The sequence below is a fragment of the Clupea harengus genome, chromosome 12 (assembly GCF_900700415.2).
Source record: "Clupea harengus chromosome 12, Ch_v2.0.2, whole genome shotgun sequence".
Classification (NCBI taxonomy): domain Eukaryota; kingdom Metazoa; phylum Chordata; class Actinopteri; order Clupeiformes; family Clupeidae; genus Clupea; species Clupea harengus.
In genome coordinates, this window is record NC_045163.1 from 23,251,081 (window position 1) to 23,273,900 (window position 22,820).

Below are 22,820 nucleotides of genomic sequence, written 5' to 3' on the forward strand. Positions count from 1 at the left end.
ATTACTGATATCTGCAATACATATCCCATCTAGCTCATGTTAACACGGATTGCCATAGTCTACTAAAATGAAGAAGCAAGGTCAATGCAGATCAATTCTCATTTATTATTATAAACATTTATTTCCATTTTCTTGAAATAGGTAAACACAGACTTTCTGGTTGCCATGAACTCACCATTGTTTTTATAATTATACTATTCACACAAGGCACAGTTCAGCTCCATCCCATGAAGGTGACAAAAAGAATTGCAAACTACATCAAGTGAACAATTCATTAATGACACATGTACTCAAAAGAGACACATTCTCCTGATAAAATTTAAAGAAAAAAGGTAAACAAGCAAAGGAAATGGTTCACGGAAAATGCATACTTTCCACTGCATGATATATTGCACGGCTGGGGAAATGTTGATTGCATTGAAAATTGGAAGCTGCTGACCCAACTTGAGGCTAATAATTATTAGTGCATTTTAAATGTGGACAGGTTAAAATCAGCCACATTTTGCTCAAAGGGCAGATTAGTATGGACTGTTACAAAGAATGGTCGTTCGTCCAACTGCAACTGTGATTTGACAGAAGGAATATTTTGCAACTAATGTTACATCAGACGGCTTGCAACGACTTACAACGGTTAATTCAAACCACTTCAACTTGTCTCTGCAACAGTTTCGTCTCCTTGCAAATCTTTTGTATGAATTGGCCTTGGGGCGCGTAAAAGAGCGGTTTGGCTACAACACAGTAATTGTCTATTTGAGTGTGTGTAATCAATGCCCCTGGTACAATAATTGTGTTAGACAGTGTCAGCTTTACTCAGTCAGGCCTTCATGGGTACAAACAGTGAAGAAGGTACAGAACTGGTGAGTATTGAAATCAAACCAAAATGCTCATATATCACCCCACTTGCTCACCGAAATGGTGATATTCTGTATTTACAAAAACAACATTGTGCTTAAAAACAACATCCTGACAGGGTTACAAAAAGTCCCCATCTATTCCAGCACTGCAATCAAACATAAATTATTTGAATTAAACATTCAAAATGTTAGTATTATCTTGGATGGGATGAGTCAGTACATCACTTAACAACATCTGCCCAACATGGTGTCAGTGGGGCTAAACTGGCTTATGCACACGCACACACCAAACTTCTGTGCGTTCCCATCCCTTTACATGAAGTGCTTAATTTCTCACTCTTACTTTGAGCAATGTGTGAGAGCAGACACTGTCAACTGCCCCTGTGAATTTCAGCAGGCTTGTTTCAGGTCACCTTCAAGGTGGGCCTCCTAAAAAGCAGTTCATCATCATTAAAGAGATGTATCTGCTCTGGCACCATGCCCCCCCCGAGTCCCTCACAGTTTGGCCTTGGGTGTCTGCTCCAGCAGGTCCCTCATGTCCACTAGTGCCGCTTCCAGGGCCTGGGCCAGCCTGCTGGCGTTGGTGTCTTCACAGCTGTTGAAGGCAGACACTGCGAAGTTAATGTGCTCCTCCATGGGGTTGTAGCACACGCCGTAGCCGTCTGGCACCAACGGGCCAAAACACATCACACAGTCCGTCTTTGCCGGCACCTGAGGGGGGCAGAGGGAGGACAGAGTTAAACGATGATTTATCGAGTCTTTCAGTTTATTTTTGCATTGGACTAAGACCGTTATGTATTGCAGCACACCATTATAAGCCCTATTATGGCAAAATGCAGATTTCACCATGAAACTGATTTCCACACAAAAATGCAAGTGCAACAGATAGCATTGGCCTACAAAAGTGTGCAAAGCCACAATAACCCGCACAAGTAAACTTGACAGTGTTAAATTCAATCTCAATGTTTTTAATCTTAAGCTGTGATGACTCAAGCATGATATGGACAATGATAGAAAAAACTGCAGACATAAGCACAGTATGCTGGCAGTGTGTACCTGGCTAGTTGAGAGATTATAGTGCAACGCTTTTGCATAAGACGTGTCCATGAAGATCTCTGGTAAGGAGGTGAGGTCCTCAATAGCTTGAAGCTTGAGCCCAAGCAGATGCCTGTCAATGGCCTGGCCACGAATCGCCTGCGATAAGCCACACCCAATACAGCAAAGAAGCAGGGAAGTGGAGGAAGTAAAACACAATTAGACATTTGTTACAGATATCATATCTTTTGGAAGTACTAGAAAACACTAAAATATGTGCAGTGTTGTTTGTCTACTCAGATAAAACAGCTCAAGTCATACACTTATTATGGTGACTACTAATATGATATTTAATTCTAGTTGAATATCAGCATGTATGAGGCTTCCTTGAGATGTACAGCACTTCCTCCAGACTTCCAGACCTACCTAATGAAATACATGAATGTCTGCACTGACACCGTGCAATGACATGCCCCCTGTGTTGACAATATTCATAACTTCCCTAAGTATCCTTAGTATATACATCCACATAGGGCTCCTCCTCATACACATACCATGTCAGTGTATGTCCTGTGTCCCTTCACAGCCTTCTCCAAAAGAGTCACTTTCTCCATATTCTGCCACAAACACACACACACACACACACACACACACACACACACACACACACACACACACACACACACACACACACACACACACACACACACACAAAGACAGAGAGAGAGAGCTTTAGCAGGGTTTATGCCTCCATTATGGGGTCCAAATTGTAATGGTATTAGTGTTAGCATACTTGGATAGCAGGGTTGTCCATGGTCTTGACAAAGTTAGCGGAGTGGATGGAGGCGGAGCGGATGGTGTCTGTTCGACCCAGCCTGAATATGCGCAACGACGCACTCTCATATGTGGCACAGCAGACCTTATACATCCTGAAAAGGGTATAAGGGAAGCACTCTCATATGTGGCACAGCAGACCTTATACATCCTGAAAAGGGTACGGCGAAGCACTCTCATATGTGGCACAGCAGACCTTATACATCCTGAAAAGGGTACAGGGAAGCACTCTCATATGTGGCACAGCAGACCTTATACATCCTGAAAAGGGTACAGGGAAGCAGTCTCATATGTGGCACAGCAGACCTTATACATCCTGAAAAGGGTACAGGGAAGATTTGTGTGACTAACAGAATGTGTGCGCACTATAGCTGGGTACTGACGTGTATTCCTTGATTCTGTGAGAAAATAGAGATAGTTGTTCAACTATCAAACTCCAGTCTTCAGTCCTCTTTAACCGATATCTCCTGTTAACCAGTTGTCCTGAACTATATGCCTGTAAATGTACCTGTAATAAGCCAGTTGAAGACCAATCTGAATATAGGCATCTGGACTCATCTTGTGTGACTTTGGAACATTTTTGCCAAAATGAGGAAATAGAACGACTCGAACATCAAGGTCCTGCACCATGCTGTAAACAAAAGAAGAAGAAAAAATGTAAGGGTGACGACTGGCTAGCATCAGTGTATACTAAAAATAATGTACAGGTCTGCTCTACATGTGTGTGCATGTGTGTGTGTTTTCCGGGGCAAACCAGGATATTTGAAATAGGCAAGATATACAGTACGTGTACTATTTCAGACTACATCTAACATCATGGGGAAACCAGGTCTAATGTTGGTAGTAATATTTTGAGGGTTTAGAACTAATCCAATCTTATATGGAGGCAGAGCTCAAAGTAGCAGTGCAGAAATAGATAACATTTCAAACAGATAACAGCAAAGATGAACAGTGCTTTTGTCAAGCTGCAGACAGGTTTTTAGAAATAAAGTCAGCCTCGTTAGTGTCATTTCTCACTGCAATGTTTTTCAAACCAAAATTTCAAGGTGCTAATTTCTCCTCTGGCCCCACATGACCTGAATTGATTTTATAGAGAAAGATAATAGTTTATTTACAGTTACTTGAAATTGAAGGCAATGCACTACTGATATTATCTGGCTATGATATAGTTCTTTTTACTGTGTATCATTTTTGATCTGCTGCTTGACTGCTTTTTTCCACCACTGACAGGCTCAAATTGTTATTATAAATGTCTGACAAGATAGCAAGGATCCCTACAGAGATAGACTTGTGTCTGTTTACCTCAGTAACTGTGAAGAAAAGGTAGAGAATGACTGTTTCTACTGTGATTTTGTTCAGAAACAGAAACCGACTGTTTCTGCGGCCATTTTCTACAGTTTCTTTACAGTTACTGAAGTAAACAGACACAAATAATTCTCTGTAGGGATCCTTTCCATGTTGTCAGACACATTAGGAGGATGTCTGTGGTGAAAAAAGCTGTTTACTTTGACGCAGATGGTTGCCCCATGGAATTACGTTGTATAGTTGTTTTGCAGTTGCCAGTCATAGCACCCTGACTCTAAATACTGAACCAATTTTGATTGTCAATTGTCCTTAGTAAAAGTCTGGACCCAAAAAGATCTAAAAAAAATAAGGCCCAGGTTAAAAAATCCCCCCAAAATCCTTTAAGAATCCACATTTTTGCGCTCACATGTTGAGGTTCTGTTTGGCTTTTTCAATGTCCTTCTTTATCTCTGGTGTGATGTTGAAGCGTAGTTTCTTAGGCATGGGCAGAGGAACCATTGGAGTCCGCACAATTTCAGACTTCTTCCTGTTAGAGCACAAAACATTCAAATTCTGTAAGCCTCCAAGCAAGATCTGGGGCACTTATTTTAATATTTTTCACAAATATAAAAATGTATTCTAATGTATAATTGTTATTTGTAGATGTAGTAATGTAGCCTATATTATACAACTATGATTTGAAAGGCCTTACATGAATTCAACTACGTGGTCAATTAACTTGATGATTGGAGGTCCTTCAGCAGGAGCGTGTTCATACATCAGACCACACGAGCCATCCTCCCCTATGATAAACTGGGAGATGCACATTGGAAGAATTCAACGAGACAAAAAAAAAAAAAAAACAATCATCTGACTTCAACTCTCATGAGTCTGACCAGTGTTGCATTTTCGTTGAGGTTAAAACAGACATAGAGTGAGAATACATTTCAACTTTCACTTCCCTAATGATGAAACTGCATCCTAGTATTTGGACAACACACAAAAGCCCAACTTCAAATCTCCAACAAATCCTCTCAAGCCAGTTACTCAATGGCTACGGATTCGTTCCCCTCACCTGTACAGTCTTGTCAAACCAGCGGATTCGTTCCCCTCACCTGTACAGTCTTGTCAAACCAGCGGTTTCCACTGTTCCAGCGGCTGCCTCCGCCGTGTAGCATCTGCACCGCCGCCCGACTCCTGAACAGCTCGTCTGAGACTCGAGGCATGGGCGCGTCCAGGCACACGGTGACGATGCTCTTCTGAATGGCATGCACAGACTCTTTATTAGTCCTGTCTGAAAAGAGTTGAACGTGGAAAGAGCACAAATGAGTCTCAATCCACGTCAAATAAAGGGAATGAAACCAGAATGAGCTGAAGCTCATCAAATACCGTAAATACTGAAATTAACATCGTAATTAACACTATATATTGTGCATCAACAAGCATGTTTGCACGGGTATGAGGACTTCTTGCACTCATGGACGTTGTTGCATTCCATTCCATTCCTTTCAAAATTCTACATTTTGCTGTCCTAAGGATCTTGTCTATTCTGTGTAGCTGATTCTGGCTCGCCTTTGATGAGGGTGTTGTAGGCCTTCCCCCAGGTGTTTCGGTCCTGTGACGTCAGGATTCCGATGGGCTCCTTGTTTGTCTGCAGGGAGGAGTTCCAGATCTTCTCCAGCTGAAGGTAGATCTGATCCACAGTCAGTGGGGTGCCGTCACTGTTGTACACGTCCAGTACAAAAAACTGCACACGCAAAGAGCAGGAACAGCATTAAAGGGGACTATTTGAGAACACGTCTTGCACCAATGATTTGTGCTTAGAAAACATTGCACACCAATTAATTGTCGAAGAGAAACATTTAAATTCCCAAGTGGCTTGGAAAGCAGCAAGATTGTGCAAGAAAATCATCCGTAGAAGGCAAGTGTCTAGAGACCTGGAAGTTGTGCACCACTGTGATGTGCGTTGGAGGCCTTCTGCTCTGGGCGTAGTTCTTTACGGAGTCAGCCTTGGTGCCAGGGATACGACAAGATGACAAAACCTGATAGTACTGGTTCATACACAACGACTGACCTCCCAAATACTCTACTGGTAACGTTTCACTGGAATCAGAAATTAATGTCAGTCATCATTTCAGCCTTAACATCACATGTTGCATGACATTAGGAGTTAAGAGGAGATTGTGATAATGATTCACTAATAGCAACAACAAAAGATGATTCACACTCACTTGTCAATCATAGTTTTGAAATCCAAGACCCCTGAAATCAGTTTAGCAGCAAACCTGAGGAATATGTTGATAAAATTACAAAGTATACAAAAAACTTGACTAAACTTTATCTTACTGAAATACTTCAAATGAAATCTCCATTAGACCGAACATACCTTTACATTTTAAATTAGATTAGGACAAATTATTCATATGTTAATACGTCTATGATTCCAGTTTCACACTTTACAGTAGGTTCCCAATATATTCCACTGTGCAAATAGCAAAGCAGTTGTTACTCAAAGATATACTATAGATGTACAGCAATCAAAAGACTGGATGTCAAAGAAAACCTTTAACCGGTCCTTCATGTACGGGGTTAAAAAAAAGAGCACTTTGACACTTAGGCACTACCTACTGAAGGTTAGAAAAACTATAACATAAAAAATGTCACCACTTTTTTTCTGGCTGACTGCTGTCTAAAAACTGAGCTGAGTACACACATCAGCAGTATCAACAGGGCTGTTGCTGAGAGCAACAACCTATACGAACACTCCCCAAATAGCCTAGGTACGGTTGGTAGGGCAGTCTGTACAAAGTTCATCACTATGAGTCACATTAAACTCTCGCTGTGAGGTTCTGGCAAAAGCCTGATGTCAACTAACTAGGGTTTAAACAACGGTGTAATATCCCAACAACTGCAAGGCCATCAGGAATTTGGTTGCTTTCTCATTTTATTTGGATCTGAGTCGAGGACTGCCTTCCTGTGTCACGTAATAAGAAAGTGACAAAATCTATTCTTTCTGAATCTCTCCTCCTCTGAATCTCCTAGATTAACCTTGATGTCACCGAAGATCTTTCCTCCTCTGAATCTCCTAGATTAACCTTGCCATCACCTAAAGGGGGTCCTCACCTCATCTGACCCTGGCGGTCATTAAACTCCATACGAGGAAGGACCACCCCAGGACTGGAGTGGACCACCACAGGCATCCTGTAGTCTAGATAGGCTACCTTCAACCACCAGTCGGACAGCTGAAGAGAGAGACATACAGAGAGAGACAGTAAGAGAGGGAGACAGATGTGTGTGTGTGTGTGGGGGGGGGGGGGGGTAATACAAGAGATACCAACATCCAATCCATTTGCATGCAATTGTCATAATGAAAAAACAAGGAAATAATAAATTAAACAAGAAAAGTACTGTGGTTAAAGGTGTAGACAAACTGAACAGGACCCAATGTACTCCAAATGAAGGAGTCCCTTGTTTCTTCAAAAAGGAGGGTCAGATTTATCTACTGCTGAAAAAGCTAAAGCTGCCCTTGAGAATAAGTTACTGTATCTTATATAGATACATCTTGGTACAAGAGAGGTTGATGGAGATAATTACGAAACACTGTTAATGACTTTAGAATATATTAATCAAGTACCTGGTATGAATCATGTGCTTATGTAAGCAGGAACATGGCTTTTCTGTGTTTCTCTGTGTGTGTAACTCAGATTATTAGGTGCCACTTAGTCTGCATATGTGCAAGAGCATGTTTGGACTAGAGGTGATAAGAAGGGTCGAACTGTGCTTCTTTCGAACTTGTGCAAAACTGAGCCTTGGACGACAGAGTCCCACCACGTGGTTATCCCTGCTGACAAATTGTTTTGGCGCCAGAGAACGCTGAGCTTCTATCTATATAAACCTTGTGCAATGTGTTTAATATTGCTTCTCTCTTGTCTGCTGCAGTGTGGGAGCGAGCACGGGCTCCCTCTCTCTCTCTGAGAGTGGGCCCGTGCCTCTCTCTCACCTGCCGGGACGTGGGTGAGCCCCACGAGCTTGTTGTTGTTGTTTAGGAAATATACTTATATGCAACTCCGGAGTCCTGAGGTAACTTGACTGAATTTTCACCTAACATAGGTTACTTCAGGTGAGTTTCAAATAAAGTTGCAAATATATTACAAATATAAAAGTTCAGGGACCATGAAGAAGGTAGACAAAACACACAGCAATATTGCTTTGATTCAGACTGAACATTGAAGTTGGTTTTGCTGTGATACTCTTTCTGAGTGTAATGTCAAACTGGGATGTGAGATCTTTGAGAACTTTCACACTGTGTTTCCAAAGGTCCAGCTGTCCAGCTGACGGCCGTTTCAAATGTTTCCAACAAACAATATCCTAATTACATCAAAGCACCTCTGAAAGTCACATTCCTCCGGTCACATTTCTCTCAGCTCCAAAAGGCCAACAGCGGACACTGTTTTCCAGCCTACACAAATGCAGTTATTCTCTTTGACCAAATTCATACCCAGTTTTCCGTCTTCATGGCTCTGCGCTCAAGACTCTTCTGCAGCCTTTCCCCAACGCCTCCTGTCTGCTGAAACTCCTCAATGAGTTGGCGGGTGTGCTGCAGCTCCTCCTCTTCCACAATGGGCTCCAGGGCAGCCAGGTAGCGCTCGCATGTCTGCTTCAGCGCTGGCACGGGTAGCTTGGGCAGACTCTCCTGATGTGCCAGGTAACGGCCTGTGACCCGAGTCACCGCTACTGGTCTCACCAGGCTGGATGGTTTCACCATACCAGCCCGCCCCTGTCCAACAGAGTGGCACTAAGAATTAGTCTTATGGGCATCGTAAACAATGTAAACAGCTGAACAGTTACATTTGTTCCACACACTTCAACAAAACTTGGGACACCCTTTTCATATGCAACACAAAACAAATCAAGGAATGTGCTTCATGGGTGCTGCCTAACACCAACATTTGTATTTCCCAACCATCCCCATATCGTCTCACTTAACCTTTACCAGTTGCTATTGCCTATTAGTGAGATAAGCCAACGAAAGGACGGTAAGGAAATCTATAGGCTAAACCAGGATGTAATAAACATAACATGAATTATGTGTGTTGAAAAATTGTTCAACCGACATCTTACTGCCCTGGAGATAGGGTGGAGGGATACATCGATATTTAAGGTACAGCAATATATTGTTCAAACGAGATATAGGATGAGATAATTCCGCTTATACCGATATAGTTTGATGTTGCGTTACATAACCCGTTTCTTCCATAAAGCTGCCAGCGTTTGCTCCTCTCATCTCATATGAAGAGTTGGAAACAGTATTGACTTATATTTAGGCTACTTCAGACCCTTGTCAATAAAGTGAGTAAACATTCAATATATGTATCTAACTGTTTTGAGAAGTGTCCATGTTTTTACGTGTTATCTCTGCCAGAGGTTTGGTGTTAACATGTTTACCTAACCAACAGTATAATGACTTCAGCCACGTCTGTGAACCCATTCACTTATTATTTGTATCTTTTGACACATTTTTAACGTTGTAACAGAGCAAGTTAAATCCAGACCTTTCTAAACAAACGTACCTCTCAAAAAGACAGAAGACAATTACCCTACCTACTAAACTTTATGATTTTGATCTCTGGTTTCATCCAATGCACTTGCAGTGGTGTTTACTGTAGGCAGTAAAGGGTTTAGTGCTTGCATAATATCTGCGGACAAAAGGAATCTGGTGCTTTGTATACTGCCTATTCTGTTGGTGGTTAGGTGAACTGGAATGTGTTTGATGAGATTATAATCCCACTGGGTTATGATTACATAGCTTTTTCATGGTATACTATCACTTGATGGAACTGTCAAGAGATTTTCTTTGCCCTCTTGTGTTTTTCTTTGCCCTCTCGCATCTACAACAGCCTGGGTTTGCTGCAGACACTTCAGCAAATAAATGTATGGATATTTTCCCAAGAACAGAGTGTTTAATCACATTCTGTATATAATGTAAATGCTTAAAAGAGGTCCATTATTTTAAAAAGTAAATACTGTGAAATCAAAATCTATATGCACTATTAATGTAGTTCAATCACGTTCTGCAAAACATTGTCAATACAGTGGGTTTGATAAATGCCACACCTGAACATTTAACCCACTTCGTAGAAAATACCTAGATATATATACAGTGTATCAGTATTCAGCATAAAAATACCGGAATATCATTTTTGGTCCATATTGCCATATTTGCAAATACCCTCACTGACTAGTTTTAGTTTTGTCTGGCATTACAATCCATTTACATTCAACTTCATGTCATATCGAGTCATATCAACTATGAGTATAATTTAAAGTCACCACCAATACACTTAAACAATAGGGTGTACGGATTTGCAGCAATAGTGCTACTCACTAGTGATAGTGCTAGTGGTATGAAATTCCGTAGCAATTATCACTTTGCTTTCTTTTTCTTTCTTTATTTATTAATTTGTACCTCTTCAGTAGCCTATGTCCCTTAACGCCTATCAAGTTCTATCAAAGACCTATTTAAACAGGTTTGACGCAATGTATCATTAATGTAAGCCAAGATAACTTGATATAGGATGTGTTTAAATATATACTTATTTTATTGTGTATTTGTATATAACCATATAATATGGGATAAAACCATGGCCCCAGGGAGCCCGATTTAAAGCGCCTCCGTTTCTAAGTCTGATAAGAACCCAGTTGATTTGATGCTTTTGTCATAATATGCGCATTTGTTATGAACATTTGAGTTTCACTACCCCATACGTAGCAAAATCGACAGTTGATTCAAATGAAAAATGCAAATCAAATTTGAGACGACTGATGTTAGACTAACCTACAGATGCAATTCGAAAGTAATTTTTCTTACCATGCACGGTCAACTAGTCCTGATCTTTCAGGAGTTCCGCTAACGTTAATAGCCGTCTTTGAGTTTCAAACAGTAAATGCAGAAACAGGCCTATGTAAATAGCTGCAATTGCTGTTGTGTATTGAGAAATACTTTTACATTTGCCTGCGAGCGAGTTAACTTATCGATGCTACTGTATGCTAACTTAACTTACCTAGCCAACTAGCTAGCGTTAATGTTACCTTCAAATAAAAACCTGGCTGTCGGTGTTATGTAGTCAACTCACCATCGTCCGGACAAGAAAGCTCAACATTACTGTTTTTCACAGGAACGCCCCCAAAAGACACGGTCGTCAGATTACTCAGCAATGTAAGGTCCTGGTAGACCTACGATACATGACCGCTGTGGTGATCAGTGCGAAAGACTTTTTACTGTCTATGCCAAAGACGGGTCCGCCACAGACCTCCGGAAAGAGTCCCCCTTCAAAACACTCCAGTGTTTTCGACCAACGGTGTTGACAGAGAACTTCCGTAGACGGGCTCTGGGTTCTGTGCTCTCAAGACAGTCGACCGCAAGGGTGCGCACTTACAAAAGAAAGCTATTGCGTTCTTGTCAGGTTTTGTATACCTCTGTGCGTATTTTACATCAGAGTGTGAGGACAGTCTATCAAATATCATTACAGGTCAGATGTATGATGTATGATGTATGACATATTTGACTGTAGTAAATTATTCTGTTTGTCTAGTCCTCTCGACGCTAAGGGTGAAAGTTGAAAGGTGACGTCAGACACACCCCTCTCCTCTAATAAACATGGCGGAGACTGAGAAGCAGTCAGGTAACTGACATAATTTACACATATCTTGGAGTTAGAAGGTTCGGCTTTCATGTTGTGTTTCCTATGTATTATGTCTGTTTTATATTAAGCTGCATTTAGGTGGCTAGACACTGACAGGAGTTAAAGAAAGCGCTGTTTCTCCATCACTCTCATCCATTCTTGCGGCATCGCTAGCCAGCTGGCTAACAGATCTGAACCAACAGAACAAGGCTGCCTAGCTGGATAGCTAGCTAGCTGACTAGTTTTTGCAAAGTTTGGTGCTGTGCGATGGGAATCGTTTACCCAGTGTGTTTGCTTGCGAAGCTCTTAAACAATGTCGAAAAGCAGAGCCCTTGTGAAGCAATGTAACAAGACTCTTAGATTTAACGTCACTAATAGGTTCGATTGCTGTTTTGTAGACTTGTCTTTTTTTCCCTACTGTTTGATCTCCCTTTAATGCTGTTCTATTGGTCAGGGCCATGGTTGTGGAGGTCAATAAAGTTCCATGCTAATCCGACCGCCATTTAATTGGCCCACTTAGGTGTGCCAGTGGTTTTTAGGCTAGCTAGCTGCCTGCTGGTTATATTCGTGTTTTGTTTTTGAAATGAGTGTTCTTCAATGTATGGTAACCTCTGTTGTGAGCTTGCAAAAGGGAACCAGAAATAATCAACACATTGCAATATTGGCTGATATTGAATAGTTGAAGGGTACGTTATTGTCATTCTGCACATTATAGCGAATTTGTCAATGCATGCCATCACGTGGGTGGGTGCATTAATGCGCCATTTAGAAATAAGAGACTCTGAAAGAATAGAAATATCTACTTTCATTCCGAGCTCAAGTTTTAATTGAACCTCGCCCAACATATAACATCAGGGTACATTTACTTGAAGTGATTTTTGGAGACAGCAAATACAGTGGAACAACCTCCCGCCTCCCTGTTGGACATTCATGTAACAGTGGCATTGGGTTTCATTACCTTATATTAGTCTAACATAATATATAGCCCGATGTTACTATCACACAAGTTTCATTAGATATAACAACTAAATCAGTGCAATCAAGTCACTGAAAACTGACAGCTTTTCGTTCGTTCTCAGGCTCCTCCCCTGAAGATGACGCCCCTCTCATCCCTCTTAATTTCGACTTCATGATCCCAAAGAAGGAGATCAGCATGGTCCCTGACATGGGAAAATGGAAGCGCTCTCAGGTAAATAGCACCATTCTGTATTCAGTGATGATGTTAGTGTTAGTGATGTTCCATTTCGTGTGTGTGTGTGAGCTAGTTCATGCAGTTCTTGCTTGTCAGTTAGTGGTATTTAGATGAAGAACTTTATATTATGATTAATAACCAATAAACCCAGGTTATTCCGGAGGACTCGCTTATGTTGCACATTTTATTTAGGCCTTTTTTAAAATACTGTTCTGTTCTAAAATACTTTTAACATTCTTTATTTTCTCTAAGGCTTATGCTGATTACATGGGATTTGTTCTGACTTTGAACGAAGGCATTAAGGGAAAGAAACTTTCATGTGAATACAAAATGTCCGAGGTAACATCCACTATGCCTGTTTTCATAGTTATCTCCATCTTCCTGTTCCTGTATGGTGACCAGTGCATTTAAAGTCAGGCAGTGTTTTCTCTTGCATCTTTGGCTGATTGTGCCTTTTAAACCTTCTTTACAGACAATACATAAGCTTCTGTCTTTGCTGAACACTTTGGATCAGTGGATCGATGAGACGCCTCCTATGGATCAGCCCTCACGGTTTGGCAATAAAGCATACAGGACCTGGTATGCCAAGCTAGAGCAGGTGGGGGTCTGTTTTTTAAACAGACAACATTGCTGCTTGGATGGCAGAATTTAAATATATAATAAGTCGTTAAGAGATCATTCATAGTATGTGTGGCATTTTGTCTGCTTACAAAGTTTGATGTTCTATTGTGTTCAGTTGACAAAAAGAGAGAAAAAAAGGTCTGCACATTTGTGACTGTCCAAGCTTTTGTTGAGAACTTTGTTTGCTGTGGATGTGTTTATGCAGGGGGCCGAAGCTTTGGTTTCTACGCTGATCCCTGAAGACCGAAAGGCAGCGGTTCCTGAGGTAGCTGTTTATCTGAAGGAGGCGGTGGGGAACTCCACCAGAATAGATTATGGCACAGGTAAGAGGCTGTGGACGTGTGGGTCAGGTATGCTCATGACCACTAGGGGGAGCTGTGGAAGCACAAATTAACAAATCTCAAGAAGTGCTTATGGTTGTGGTTTTTGAAATCTCATTTTATTTATAATTGAGTTGCAAAAAAAAAAAGCTGAATCATTAGCAATAAACCAAAGTCATGTAATTTAGCGCAGCCAGAAAATTAGAGATGGAATCAGATTTGCATTTATGTTTTTGCTATAATGACCTATCATTATTGGGTCTCCGGAGTGTCTGGTCTCATTTTGCCAACAGAGTTAGTTAAACCATGAGCACAAACGGGTAGACTCTGTGGCTCTAGTTCAGAATAAAAAAGCCTCATTAATCAGGGTGTAATGGACACTGTCTGTGCTTTGCTGCTTTTTGTGACAGGTCATGAGGCGGCTTTCGCGGCGTTCCTTTGCTGTCTGTGTAAGATCGGAGTGCTGCGCGTGGATGACCAGCTGGCAATTATTTTCCAAGTGTTTGACAGGTTTGTGTTTGGGGACCAGTCAAGGCTGCATGTGTGCATGCTTTTTGAGTTTTGAGGTGGTGAACCCAATTACCCCAATGCCATGTGGCATTTCTCTCATTTAATACATCGGCGTTATGTAGAAGTTAACTTTTGGCCCCTCAAATCGAATTGTTGTTTCAAATAATGGGCAAAAGTTGGTCATTGGCTTGGAGTCAATAAGGCTATGAGTGCACGTTCATATGACTGACTGACTGACTGATTGATTTATTGCCGCTGCTCTAGATATCTCAGAGTGATGCGGAAGCTGCAGAAGACCTACCGGATGGAGCCGGCTGGCAGTCAGGGCGTTTGGGGACTCGATGACTTCCAGTTTCTGCCCTTCATCTGGGGAAGCGCCCAGCTCGTAGGTAAGACACCCGGCACAGACACCCGGCACAGACACCCGGCACAGACAGACATCCAGCACAGACATCCAGCCAGCACAGTCCTGTGTGTGACACGGGAGGTAAGAGGTGAATCTACATGCGTGTCCCGCTTCCATCTCCATCCTGAAGAGTGCTGTTGTGAGGTAGTTAGGGTTCCAAAGGTTGCTTTCATGGGCTTCTGCTTTTGAACCATGAAATCCTTGTTATTCACCCCACTATAACATCGCAACATTTCACGTCAAGGCACCTCAGGATCACACGTTAGAAGTGTGAATACATACATACATACATACATACATACCGTGGATTTACAATTTAGACTAAAAGTAGATATTTAGCCATACTGGTGTAAAACTGCTTGCCAAATGACAAAAATCCTAATCTATTTATAATTCTAAACTTTCATGAAAAGTGTGGGAACCGCTGCACAGGCCTCAGTCTATACATTTCTTCCTATTTTGCAAAGACATTTCACATTGGCCGTTAGATTTGTCTATATTACTCTCAATCTCGACTGCAAGAGGTGATGCCTCTTTCACAATAATTGTCTGAATTGCATCATTCACAAAACCCACTGACATGAAAACACTATATGATGTAATATAGAATCTGTGCAGAAATAATATTAAGCACACATGTGCGGAACTCGATAGTTTCTTATGTAAATACCAACACATGCTATATATCGGGTTAAGTGATAAGAATATTTAGGTTTAATAACAGTGATGCTTGTGGAAGTGAGAGGGCGACATCTTGTGGACATATGATGTAGTTGCATTTTTATTTTATTTTTTTTTCTCTCTTCTGTGCCAGACCATCCCACACTGGAGCCCAGGCACTTTGTGGACGATAAGGCTGTGAATGAGCACCACAAGGACTACATATTTCTGGAGTGCATCAAATTTATAAACGAAGTGAGTGTGGTGTGAGGAGCAGAAGTGTTTGTGAATGTCTTGGCTGCTGGAAAGTTGAAACTGTGTAGACAAAGCTAAACAGAATTATAGGTTGTAAATATTTGTCATTGTAATCCCCAAATATAGGAAATTCCCTGTAAACAAAAGTGTGTAAGGTTCTCAAATTCTCATTAGTGTCGTAACAAAATGACCACTGTAAAAAAAAGAAAAAAAAAAAAAAAGAAGATTGTAGCTGGTAGCCATTAGAACGGCTGTAGGTTTTTTAGAGGGAGACTGGGAAGTGATTGTGCAGATGAGGAGAGGAGTGGAGGAGGAAGTGTTGTGGTGTCTGGTTCCTCCCCCAGAAGTGAGGCAGCAGAGCTTGGTGTAGCTGCGTTCACCGGCCCCTTCCTCACTGGCCACTTCCTCCCTGACTCACTCACTGGCCACTTCCTCCCTCCCTCACTCATTCACTGGCCACTCACTCACTTCCTCACTCACTGACACTCTTGCTGCAGGACCCATACACTAGCCGCATACCACAATTCATCTTCTGTCCCTACGTTGTAGGCCTGTCTCACATTCTGTCTCTCTTTCTTTCTTTCTTTGTCTCTCTCTCATTTTTTTCCCCTTTCCCAAGCTCGTCTCCTCTGACTGTTCTTCTGTGTCGGCCTACTTGTTTGAGCATGTCTCTGATTCTCTTATTAAGTGTCTGTGGTGTTCATGCCTTCTTCTTCTTCTCTCCCCGGTTCACCTCAGTGCACTGCACTCAACAAAACTGTCCAGATATACCCCTCACACTCACACTCCCACACACACAAAACACACATGTCAGTTTATTTCACACAGGCACTACGTGTGTTTCTCTCTCTCTCTCTCTCTCTCTCTCTCTCCCCCACTCTCTCTCTCTCTCTCTCTCTCCCACTCTCTCTCTCTCTCCCCCACTCTCTGAGGTTATGTGTGGAGCACTCTGCTCACATGAGTCATTTCCTTCCCCACATGCTGTTGTGAATCACTCCTTCCCCAAGGGCCACCCCTCCCCCATGGCTTGCCTCTTTCCCTCCCTCCCTCCCTCCCCCCTCCCCCTCTCTCCCTCTCTGGCTCTCTTTGTTGCTCAGTCCCGCTCGCTCACTCGCTCTTCCTTGCCTTCCTTCCCCTCCGGTTTCCTCTACTGCTCTGGAAAGTCCGGCTGGAGGAGGGCTGTCCTTTCAGCATTCCAGCCTGGGTCACAGGCTGCTCTCTTGGGGCACAGGGCTGGGAACCGGGGCGTGGGGCGGGGGGGGGGGGAGTTGTGGAGCAGCATTGCACAGCAGTGCCATTCATGAAGTGCCTCTCTCCTAAGGGCACAGCCAAGACATCCTTTGGCTTTCCCTCCTCCACGCTCTCAGTCTCTCTCTCTCTCTCTCTCTCTCTCTCTCTCTCTCTCTCTCTCTCTCTCTCTCTCTCTAACACATGGACTCATTCACTCTCTCACACATAAGTCATGTTCCTATAATGTACAGAGAAATGTAACTGCATGCATTTACTCGCACTTAAAATAAGTTATTTTGAGGAGCTTAGATGAGTATACTGTTATCACCATACAGTCAAACATGGAGGAACCCATGCTGACCTCCAGCATTGAGTTGTGCTTGAGAATCGGTTTCAGTTTTAAAGGAGTGTAGGCCAGGTTTTTCTGGTTGTTAGTGTAATATATCTAGTGTAATAGTGTAGTGTAATGCAATCTACCTAGGCACCTTCCTGACCAGTTGTTCTCCAGCTGCCATGGAAATGTGCTCTACTGTCAGCTGAAAGCCACATTTAGGCTGTAAGATTCAGAAGATTCATGTTTTAATCATCTCCCTCCGTGCAGATGAAGACGGGCCCGTTTGCTGAGCACTCCAACCAGCTCTGGAACATCAGCGCTGTACCCACCTGGTCCAAAGTCAACCAAGGCCTCATCAGAATGTACAAAGCTGAGGTTTGTACAGCTCCACTTTTGCAAGCCAGAGTTTTGACTACAGCTATGATATCCGGCCCATACTGTTTCTTTTGGAGCCCAGTGTTATCTTTGATTATGGCGCCCCCTACAGAATAGTAGTGTCATGCCTTCTGTCTTGGAGGGGAATTCAAACCTCCTGGTCATATGTGCATGAGATATTTGACAAAATGACTTGGGCTACTTTCACTCTTTACAGGACTGATTGTCGGTGTGTCTTTAAAAGCAATAACATGTAGAAAGCTGATATTTCATGCAAGTTGTTAGCGTTAGCATTGTTCCTAATTAGGTATGGTGCGGACAAAATGATGCAGCGCTCCGCCTTTACTGACTCTGTCCCATCATACACTAACTTCATATGTGGTTTAACTAATAACTGCTAACTGGCTCCTATGATTGACATGGCAGGAGGCCAGTGAGAGAGTGACTAACTGATTTTATCTGCACTCCCAACATTTGGAGCAGTATGCCACAGAAAGGCTGTGCTAGTTTGTAGGCGGCCTTGCTGACGCTACCATTACTCAGTCTCAGTATCTCACGGGTGTTGGTCAACCTACTGTGTTTCTACTGCATCTACTTTAGATGGCTTCTTTTTTTAAGTGAGTTATATAATTTATATTATACATGAATATATATATGAATATATAATAGTGATTATTTGGAGAGAAAAAAACTATCCATAACTGATTTTGTTATCATTAACAAGACAGTGTTGTCTAGGGATATAGTATTTGACTGCAGTTTTTGTAATGGTTGTTTGGGCAGGAACTGTAGTTTTGAAAAGTGTTAAGCAGGGGTAACACAGGTTTTTAAATTCCGTTTCTGTGTGTCAGTGTGTGCGCGCGTGTGTGTGTGTGTGTGTGTGTGTGTGTGTGTGTGTGTGTGTGTGTGTGTGTGTGTGTGTGTGTGTGTGTGTCTCTCTCTCTGTGTGTGCGTGTGTGTTTGTGTGTCTCTCTGTGTGTCAGTGTGCGCGTGTGTGTGTGTGTGTGTCTCTCTGTGTGTCAGTGTGTGTGTGTCGGTGTGCGAGTGTGCGAGAGAGAGGGAAAGAGTTGAGGGCCCCACCCCCTTCTCCCGAGCCCACATCCTGTGTTGTTGCGTTCGGTGAAGCCCCCTCTCCTCTCTCTCTCCTTCCCTTCTGGTAGATAGGAGGTAGCTCTCTCTCTCTCTCTCTCTCTCTCTCTCTCTCTCCTTCCCTTCTGGTAGATAGGAGGTAGCTCTCTCTCTCTCTCTCTCTCTCTCTCTCTCTCTCTCTCTCTCTCTCTCCTTCCCTTCTGGTAGATAGGAGGTAGCTCGCTCTCTTTCTCTCTCTCTCTCTCTATCCCTCTCTCTCTCCTTCCCTTCTGGTAGATAGGAGGTAGCGCAGAGGGGCCAGGCTGTCTGCCCCTCCCCCCACGGAGCCCCCACTGCCCCTCCCCCTTTCTTTCCTCTACATTCTCTCTCTTTGGCTCCCCCTTTCTCTTTCCCTCCTTCTGCCTCTGTCTCCGGTTTGGAATCTGTCTGCGCTAGTCCTACTCCTTGAGTCCCTACGTTGCCCCTCCAGAGTAAAGTCTTAACTCCTACACCATCTTTAGCTGTGATCATTGAATTTAGCCTTCCACTCAAGGGAAGCGTATCTGTATACACAAATACACTATGAATGCTCCCCTTTAACATTTATGCAGAGAAACTCATATGACTGAACTGATGCCATCACCAAAACCTTTTCCACAGCGTGACAATCTTTTCCTGAAAAAGCTGGCTTTCCCAAAACTATGATGGTAGATGTTGTTGGGTAGAAGCTCACTCTTAAACTTGTATCTTTCCACCTCTGCAGTGTCTTGAGAAGTTCCCCGTCATCCAGCACTTCAAGTTCGGCAGCCTGCTCTCCATCCAGCCCACAAAGTCTTGAGTCCCGCGCCACCCCCACCCCCACCCCCACCCCCACCCCCAAGCTGGCAGTGCCCATGTGGAGGGCACAAGAACAGCCCTTACAGAGAAAGATGCCCTGTCGGCCTTCCACACGCTCAAACTCATCTTAGTAGCACCCAAGCAACACTCTGACAGCTCTGTCTCTGTAGCCACCTCAACCCCTTCGGCAAATGTCTCCGTGTTCAACCCTGTTCAGTTAGTCCATCCATTAGCACCACCCGTGGAAAGAGTATATTTTAGAGAAGCCCGATCGCCCTGACATTCTTTTGTATGTGAGCGTGTGTCTTGCATTCGAGGAGGTTTTGAGTTCCTCAGCTGCGCAATAATGTGTGGTAAAATATACCATATTGTTTTGTTTATTTATGTGGGTGTACCCATTCAGATATGATCTGCTATAAATGATATATTTAGGCTTGTTGGTGAACACACCAACTGACCTGATGTCCTCATACTATTCTTTTGCTCACCGAGTTCCGATAAGGTGCTTTTTAAAAAGGCCAAGTTCCTTTGGTGTATTTTTTTCATTTGTGAGCCTGTGCTCAGTGATGGCCTATGTGTTTTAGCATTTCAGCTTTAGCCAGATATGTTTGGACCGACTTATGTCTCACAATCAACCTGGCTAATGCCGAAGTTCTGTTCTAGCTGAATGACTCCAGGAATAGACGATGGCAAATGTAAATGTATGTGTAGTTATTTTCTTTTTATTTGTATTTCAATTCGTTTTATAACACCAACTCATACCAATCTGTTGTCCATTGTCTTTCTTCGATTAGATATAGATATGCTTTAACCCTTTTTTAATTCTTCTTCTTCTTATTATTATTATTATTCTACTAAAGAAATATGTGAGGGTGCCTGCTAGCCCTACTGAAAATACGGTGTGGGCATTAGTCAGTTTATTCAGGGAAACCTGCAGTCCAAGCAGGCCTTGCATGGACAAAAGATGAGAAACGGCACATTTAATTTATGATAACTAAGTAGGCCGCATAAAATATGAACCAGATAGGTTTGAAGTGTAAGTGAGGGTCGTATTTTGAGTTTCCAGACCTGTGTGCAGTCCACAGCATTCTCTAACATTATCATTGTCTTTACTTTACCTTGTAAGGTTTACCAAGGACAGCACATTTTGCCATTAATCTTAGAGGAAGCAGTGGATTTCCTTCCTTTTGCGCTGTCGTTGGCGTCCAAGAGCATTTATATTTCAGCGTAACGTGAAATTAACGTTTTCTCTTCACTCTCGTTGAGAGCTTTGAAATGAGTGCTTAGGCTACAGCCGCTACACCGAATCGTTTGGCTATGCAAATGACTCGCCTTCTGCGCTGTCATTGTCAGTGAGGCTGGACAGCGGGTGTCTGATAGTCCGTCCCCTTTCACAAATTGCTGAGTAATTTTCAGGCTTCACAACCAACAGGACCGATACCAAATCGTCTTCTCAGCGTCTGCTGAGAAGTTCCCCCCTCGAAGTAGCCTACTTGTGGCCTAAAATATAGGCTACAGCGAGTGGGTTACTCCAAGCCTAGTGCAAAACCCTCGATAACTGATTTAAGTGACATTTTAGCACGCTATTAGATTGGGAAAGTTGTCAGTCAGTGCTTTTAAATGTTTCATTTTGAAAGTGAAACTGAACCTCATTTTGACCAATATTAGATTGAAAACGATGCAAAACCAGAGAGGCTTTTGTCCTCGGCAAGGCCTTCTCAGCAAGTGATAGTAGAGAACGGTAGGACACACGAGAGACATGGGACAATCATACAGTAGTCTGAATTAATTCAGAAACAAGCCTTATAGACATAAACTGTGATGTGATCTTTAGGATCAACCCTATGCATTGAATGCTCTGTCTACGCTCATCTAAATTCCGTGCAGCCTGCATGCAATTTTCAATATAGCCAGCAGGAGGAGCTCATTCTACACTACTCCACGGACATCAGAATGCGGTGTTTGTCAAAGACGGGAAATCACAAAACTACCCTTTCGTAAAATAATCTGCGTAGCTATATTTTGTGAAACTGCATGCAATTTGTACCTATTACCGGGGATACTCAACGAAAAGACAAGCCGAGCAAAAAATAAAAGACACGTCGTCTAATTACCTGAACACAAAAGCAATATTAATAAGCTAAAGAACTGTAGACCAAAAATGTAGACTGTTACCCTACACGTTCCGTGAAGAACACGCCGCTTTTTCCGACCGAACACAAATAATAAGATAATAACACAAACCGATTTCAATAATCGGCATAAACGATCGGAACCCCATTTAGTTCACTGTTCAATAAGGTAGCAGTCATCGATAACATTGCCTTGCAGACTCCAAAGATTTTGTATGACAGAGGCGGTGCTCATGCGGACAGCGCTATCTAAAATTGTGGGAGTCAAGAGGTTTGGGGTTGAAACGACGCAGACAGGAGAGGAGGAGGAGAGGGAACGGAATGGATGGGGAAGGGGTGGGGGAGGGGTGACGGAGTCGAGGTCAGCCCGAGGTGCCACTGCGCAGGCTTTCTAATACCTTCATTCATTGATTTTGAAGAACACCACCAAGTGGCATATAGGAGAGATAACACACGCTGAAGTTTAGGGGGAGAGCCTTGAATCAGAAAAAAGCGTTCCACATAGACCTACTGGCTTCCCAAACATAGAAATTGCATTTTACATAATAACGTGCACAGCAGTTATCTTTCTTGCGTCTAGTTCCCCTGCACAACTAGGCTATAAAACATATATGGATAGAACCTTTTTCATATTTACTATTTTTTCTGCTGTTGCCTATAGGCTAACTCTGTGATGAAACAGTCTGAATGTGTCCAGAACTGCATAGGCCCGCATAGTAAGCCATCAACACAGCATAGGCCTATCTGTTGTGCTATGGTGTGGAATTGACAATGTTTGTCTTCATATCAGAAAAGACCATCTCATGGACCTAACATTATTTTAATGTAGGTTAATACATAAGACAATAAACACTACAACTTAGCACCTTAGTCTGTCATCTTTATCTTCCTAATATGAGGTATGCTGTTGAGAAATTCTTTATGCCAATGTGCTTATAGATGGACACTTAATAAGCAGCTATAACTAGCTCTTTATGAGCTGAGTTAAAACTTTGAATACCTGGTACATGTATAGTACCATACCAAATCATAGTAAGATCTGTGTGAGTTTAGTCCCATCTTTGTGGATGTGACTGTGTTTCTGTTGAGGAACTCTCAAGGAAGTTATAAAATATCTACCTGAAATGGTAGGAGAGTGTTAATAGAGGTTAATCAAGACTGTGGATGCAAGAACACACATAAACTGTTGAG

At 42.5% G+C, this 22,820-nt stretch overlaps 2 protein-coding genes across 3 annotated transcripts; one reads left to right on the forward strand and one right to left on the reverse strand.

The window, feature by feature from the left end:
- Positions 1-85: 85 nt before the first annotated feature.
- On the reverse strand, positions 86-11,383 carry crata (carnitine O-acetyltransferase a). Of its 2 annotated transcripts, none has more exons than XM_031577333.2 (14): positions 11,141-11,383; positions 8,506-8,784; positions 7,131-7,249; positions 6,239-6,292; positions 5,945-6,110; positions 5,580-5,754; positions 5,123-5,301; positions 4,720-4,820; positions 4,435-4,554; positions 3,232-3,354; positions 2,683-2,818; positions 2,444-2,506; positions 1,911-2,048; positions 86-1,565 (listed from the first exon to the last, which is right to left on the reverse strand). In XM_031577333.2, the coding sequence occupies exons 1-14, from the start codon at positions 11,165-11,167 to the stop codon at positions 1,350-1,352; spliced, it is 1,896 nt and encodes a 631-aa protein (XP_031433193.1). In that variant the 5' UTR covers positions 11,168-11,383; the 3' UTR covers positions 86-1,349. The 2 variants fall into 2 exon arrangements, with proteins under 2 accessions (XP_031433193.1, XP_031433194.1); XM_031577334.2 differs by lacking the exon at positions 11,141-11,383 and adding an exon at positions 10,876-11,115.
- Positions 11,384-11,395: 12 nt separating this feature from the next.
- ptpa (protein phosphatase 2 phosphatase activator) lies at positions 11,396-20,262 on the forward strand. Its single transcript, XM_012839881.3, has 11 exons — positions 11,396-11,485; positions 11,616-11,689; positions 12,769-12,878; positions 13,134-13,220; positions 13,354-13,479; positions 13,708-13,825; positions 14,233-14,332; positions 14,597-14,721; positions 15,553-15,653; positions 17,485-17,592; positions 19,424-20,262. Exons 2-11 carry the CDS (start codon positions 11,665-11,667, stop codon positions 19,496-19,498), a joined length of 975 nt encoding a protein of 324 aa, XP_012695335.1. The 5' UTR covers positions 11,396-11,485; positions 11,616-11,664; the 3' UTR covers positions 19,499-20,262.
- The last annotated feature ends 2,558 nt before the right edge of the window (positions 20,263-22,820 follow it).

Coding starts and splice junctions, on each gene's coding strand:
- crata (XM_031577333.2), bottom strand. CDS start 11,167: ATGTTGAGCTTTCTTGTCCGGACGATG. Junction 8,785..11,140: donor GCTTTCTTGTCCGGACGATG/GTGAGTTGACTA, acceptor TCTGTTGGACAG/GGGCGGGCTGGTATGGTGAA. Junction 2,049..2,443: donor ACAGGACATACACTGACATG/GTATGTGTATGA, acceptor GGCTTATCGCAG/GCGATTCGTGGCCAGGCCAT.
- ptpa (XM_012839881.3), top strand. CDS start 11,665: ATGGCGGAGACTGAGAAGCAGTCAG. Junction 12,879..13,133: donor GAAAATGGAAGCGCTCTCAG/GTAAATAGCACC, acceptor ATTTTCTCTAAG/GCTTATGCTGATTACATGGG. Junction 13,221..13,353: donor GTGAATACAAAATGTCCGAG/GTAACATCCACT, acceptor CCTTCTTTACAG/ACAATACATAAGCTTCTGTC.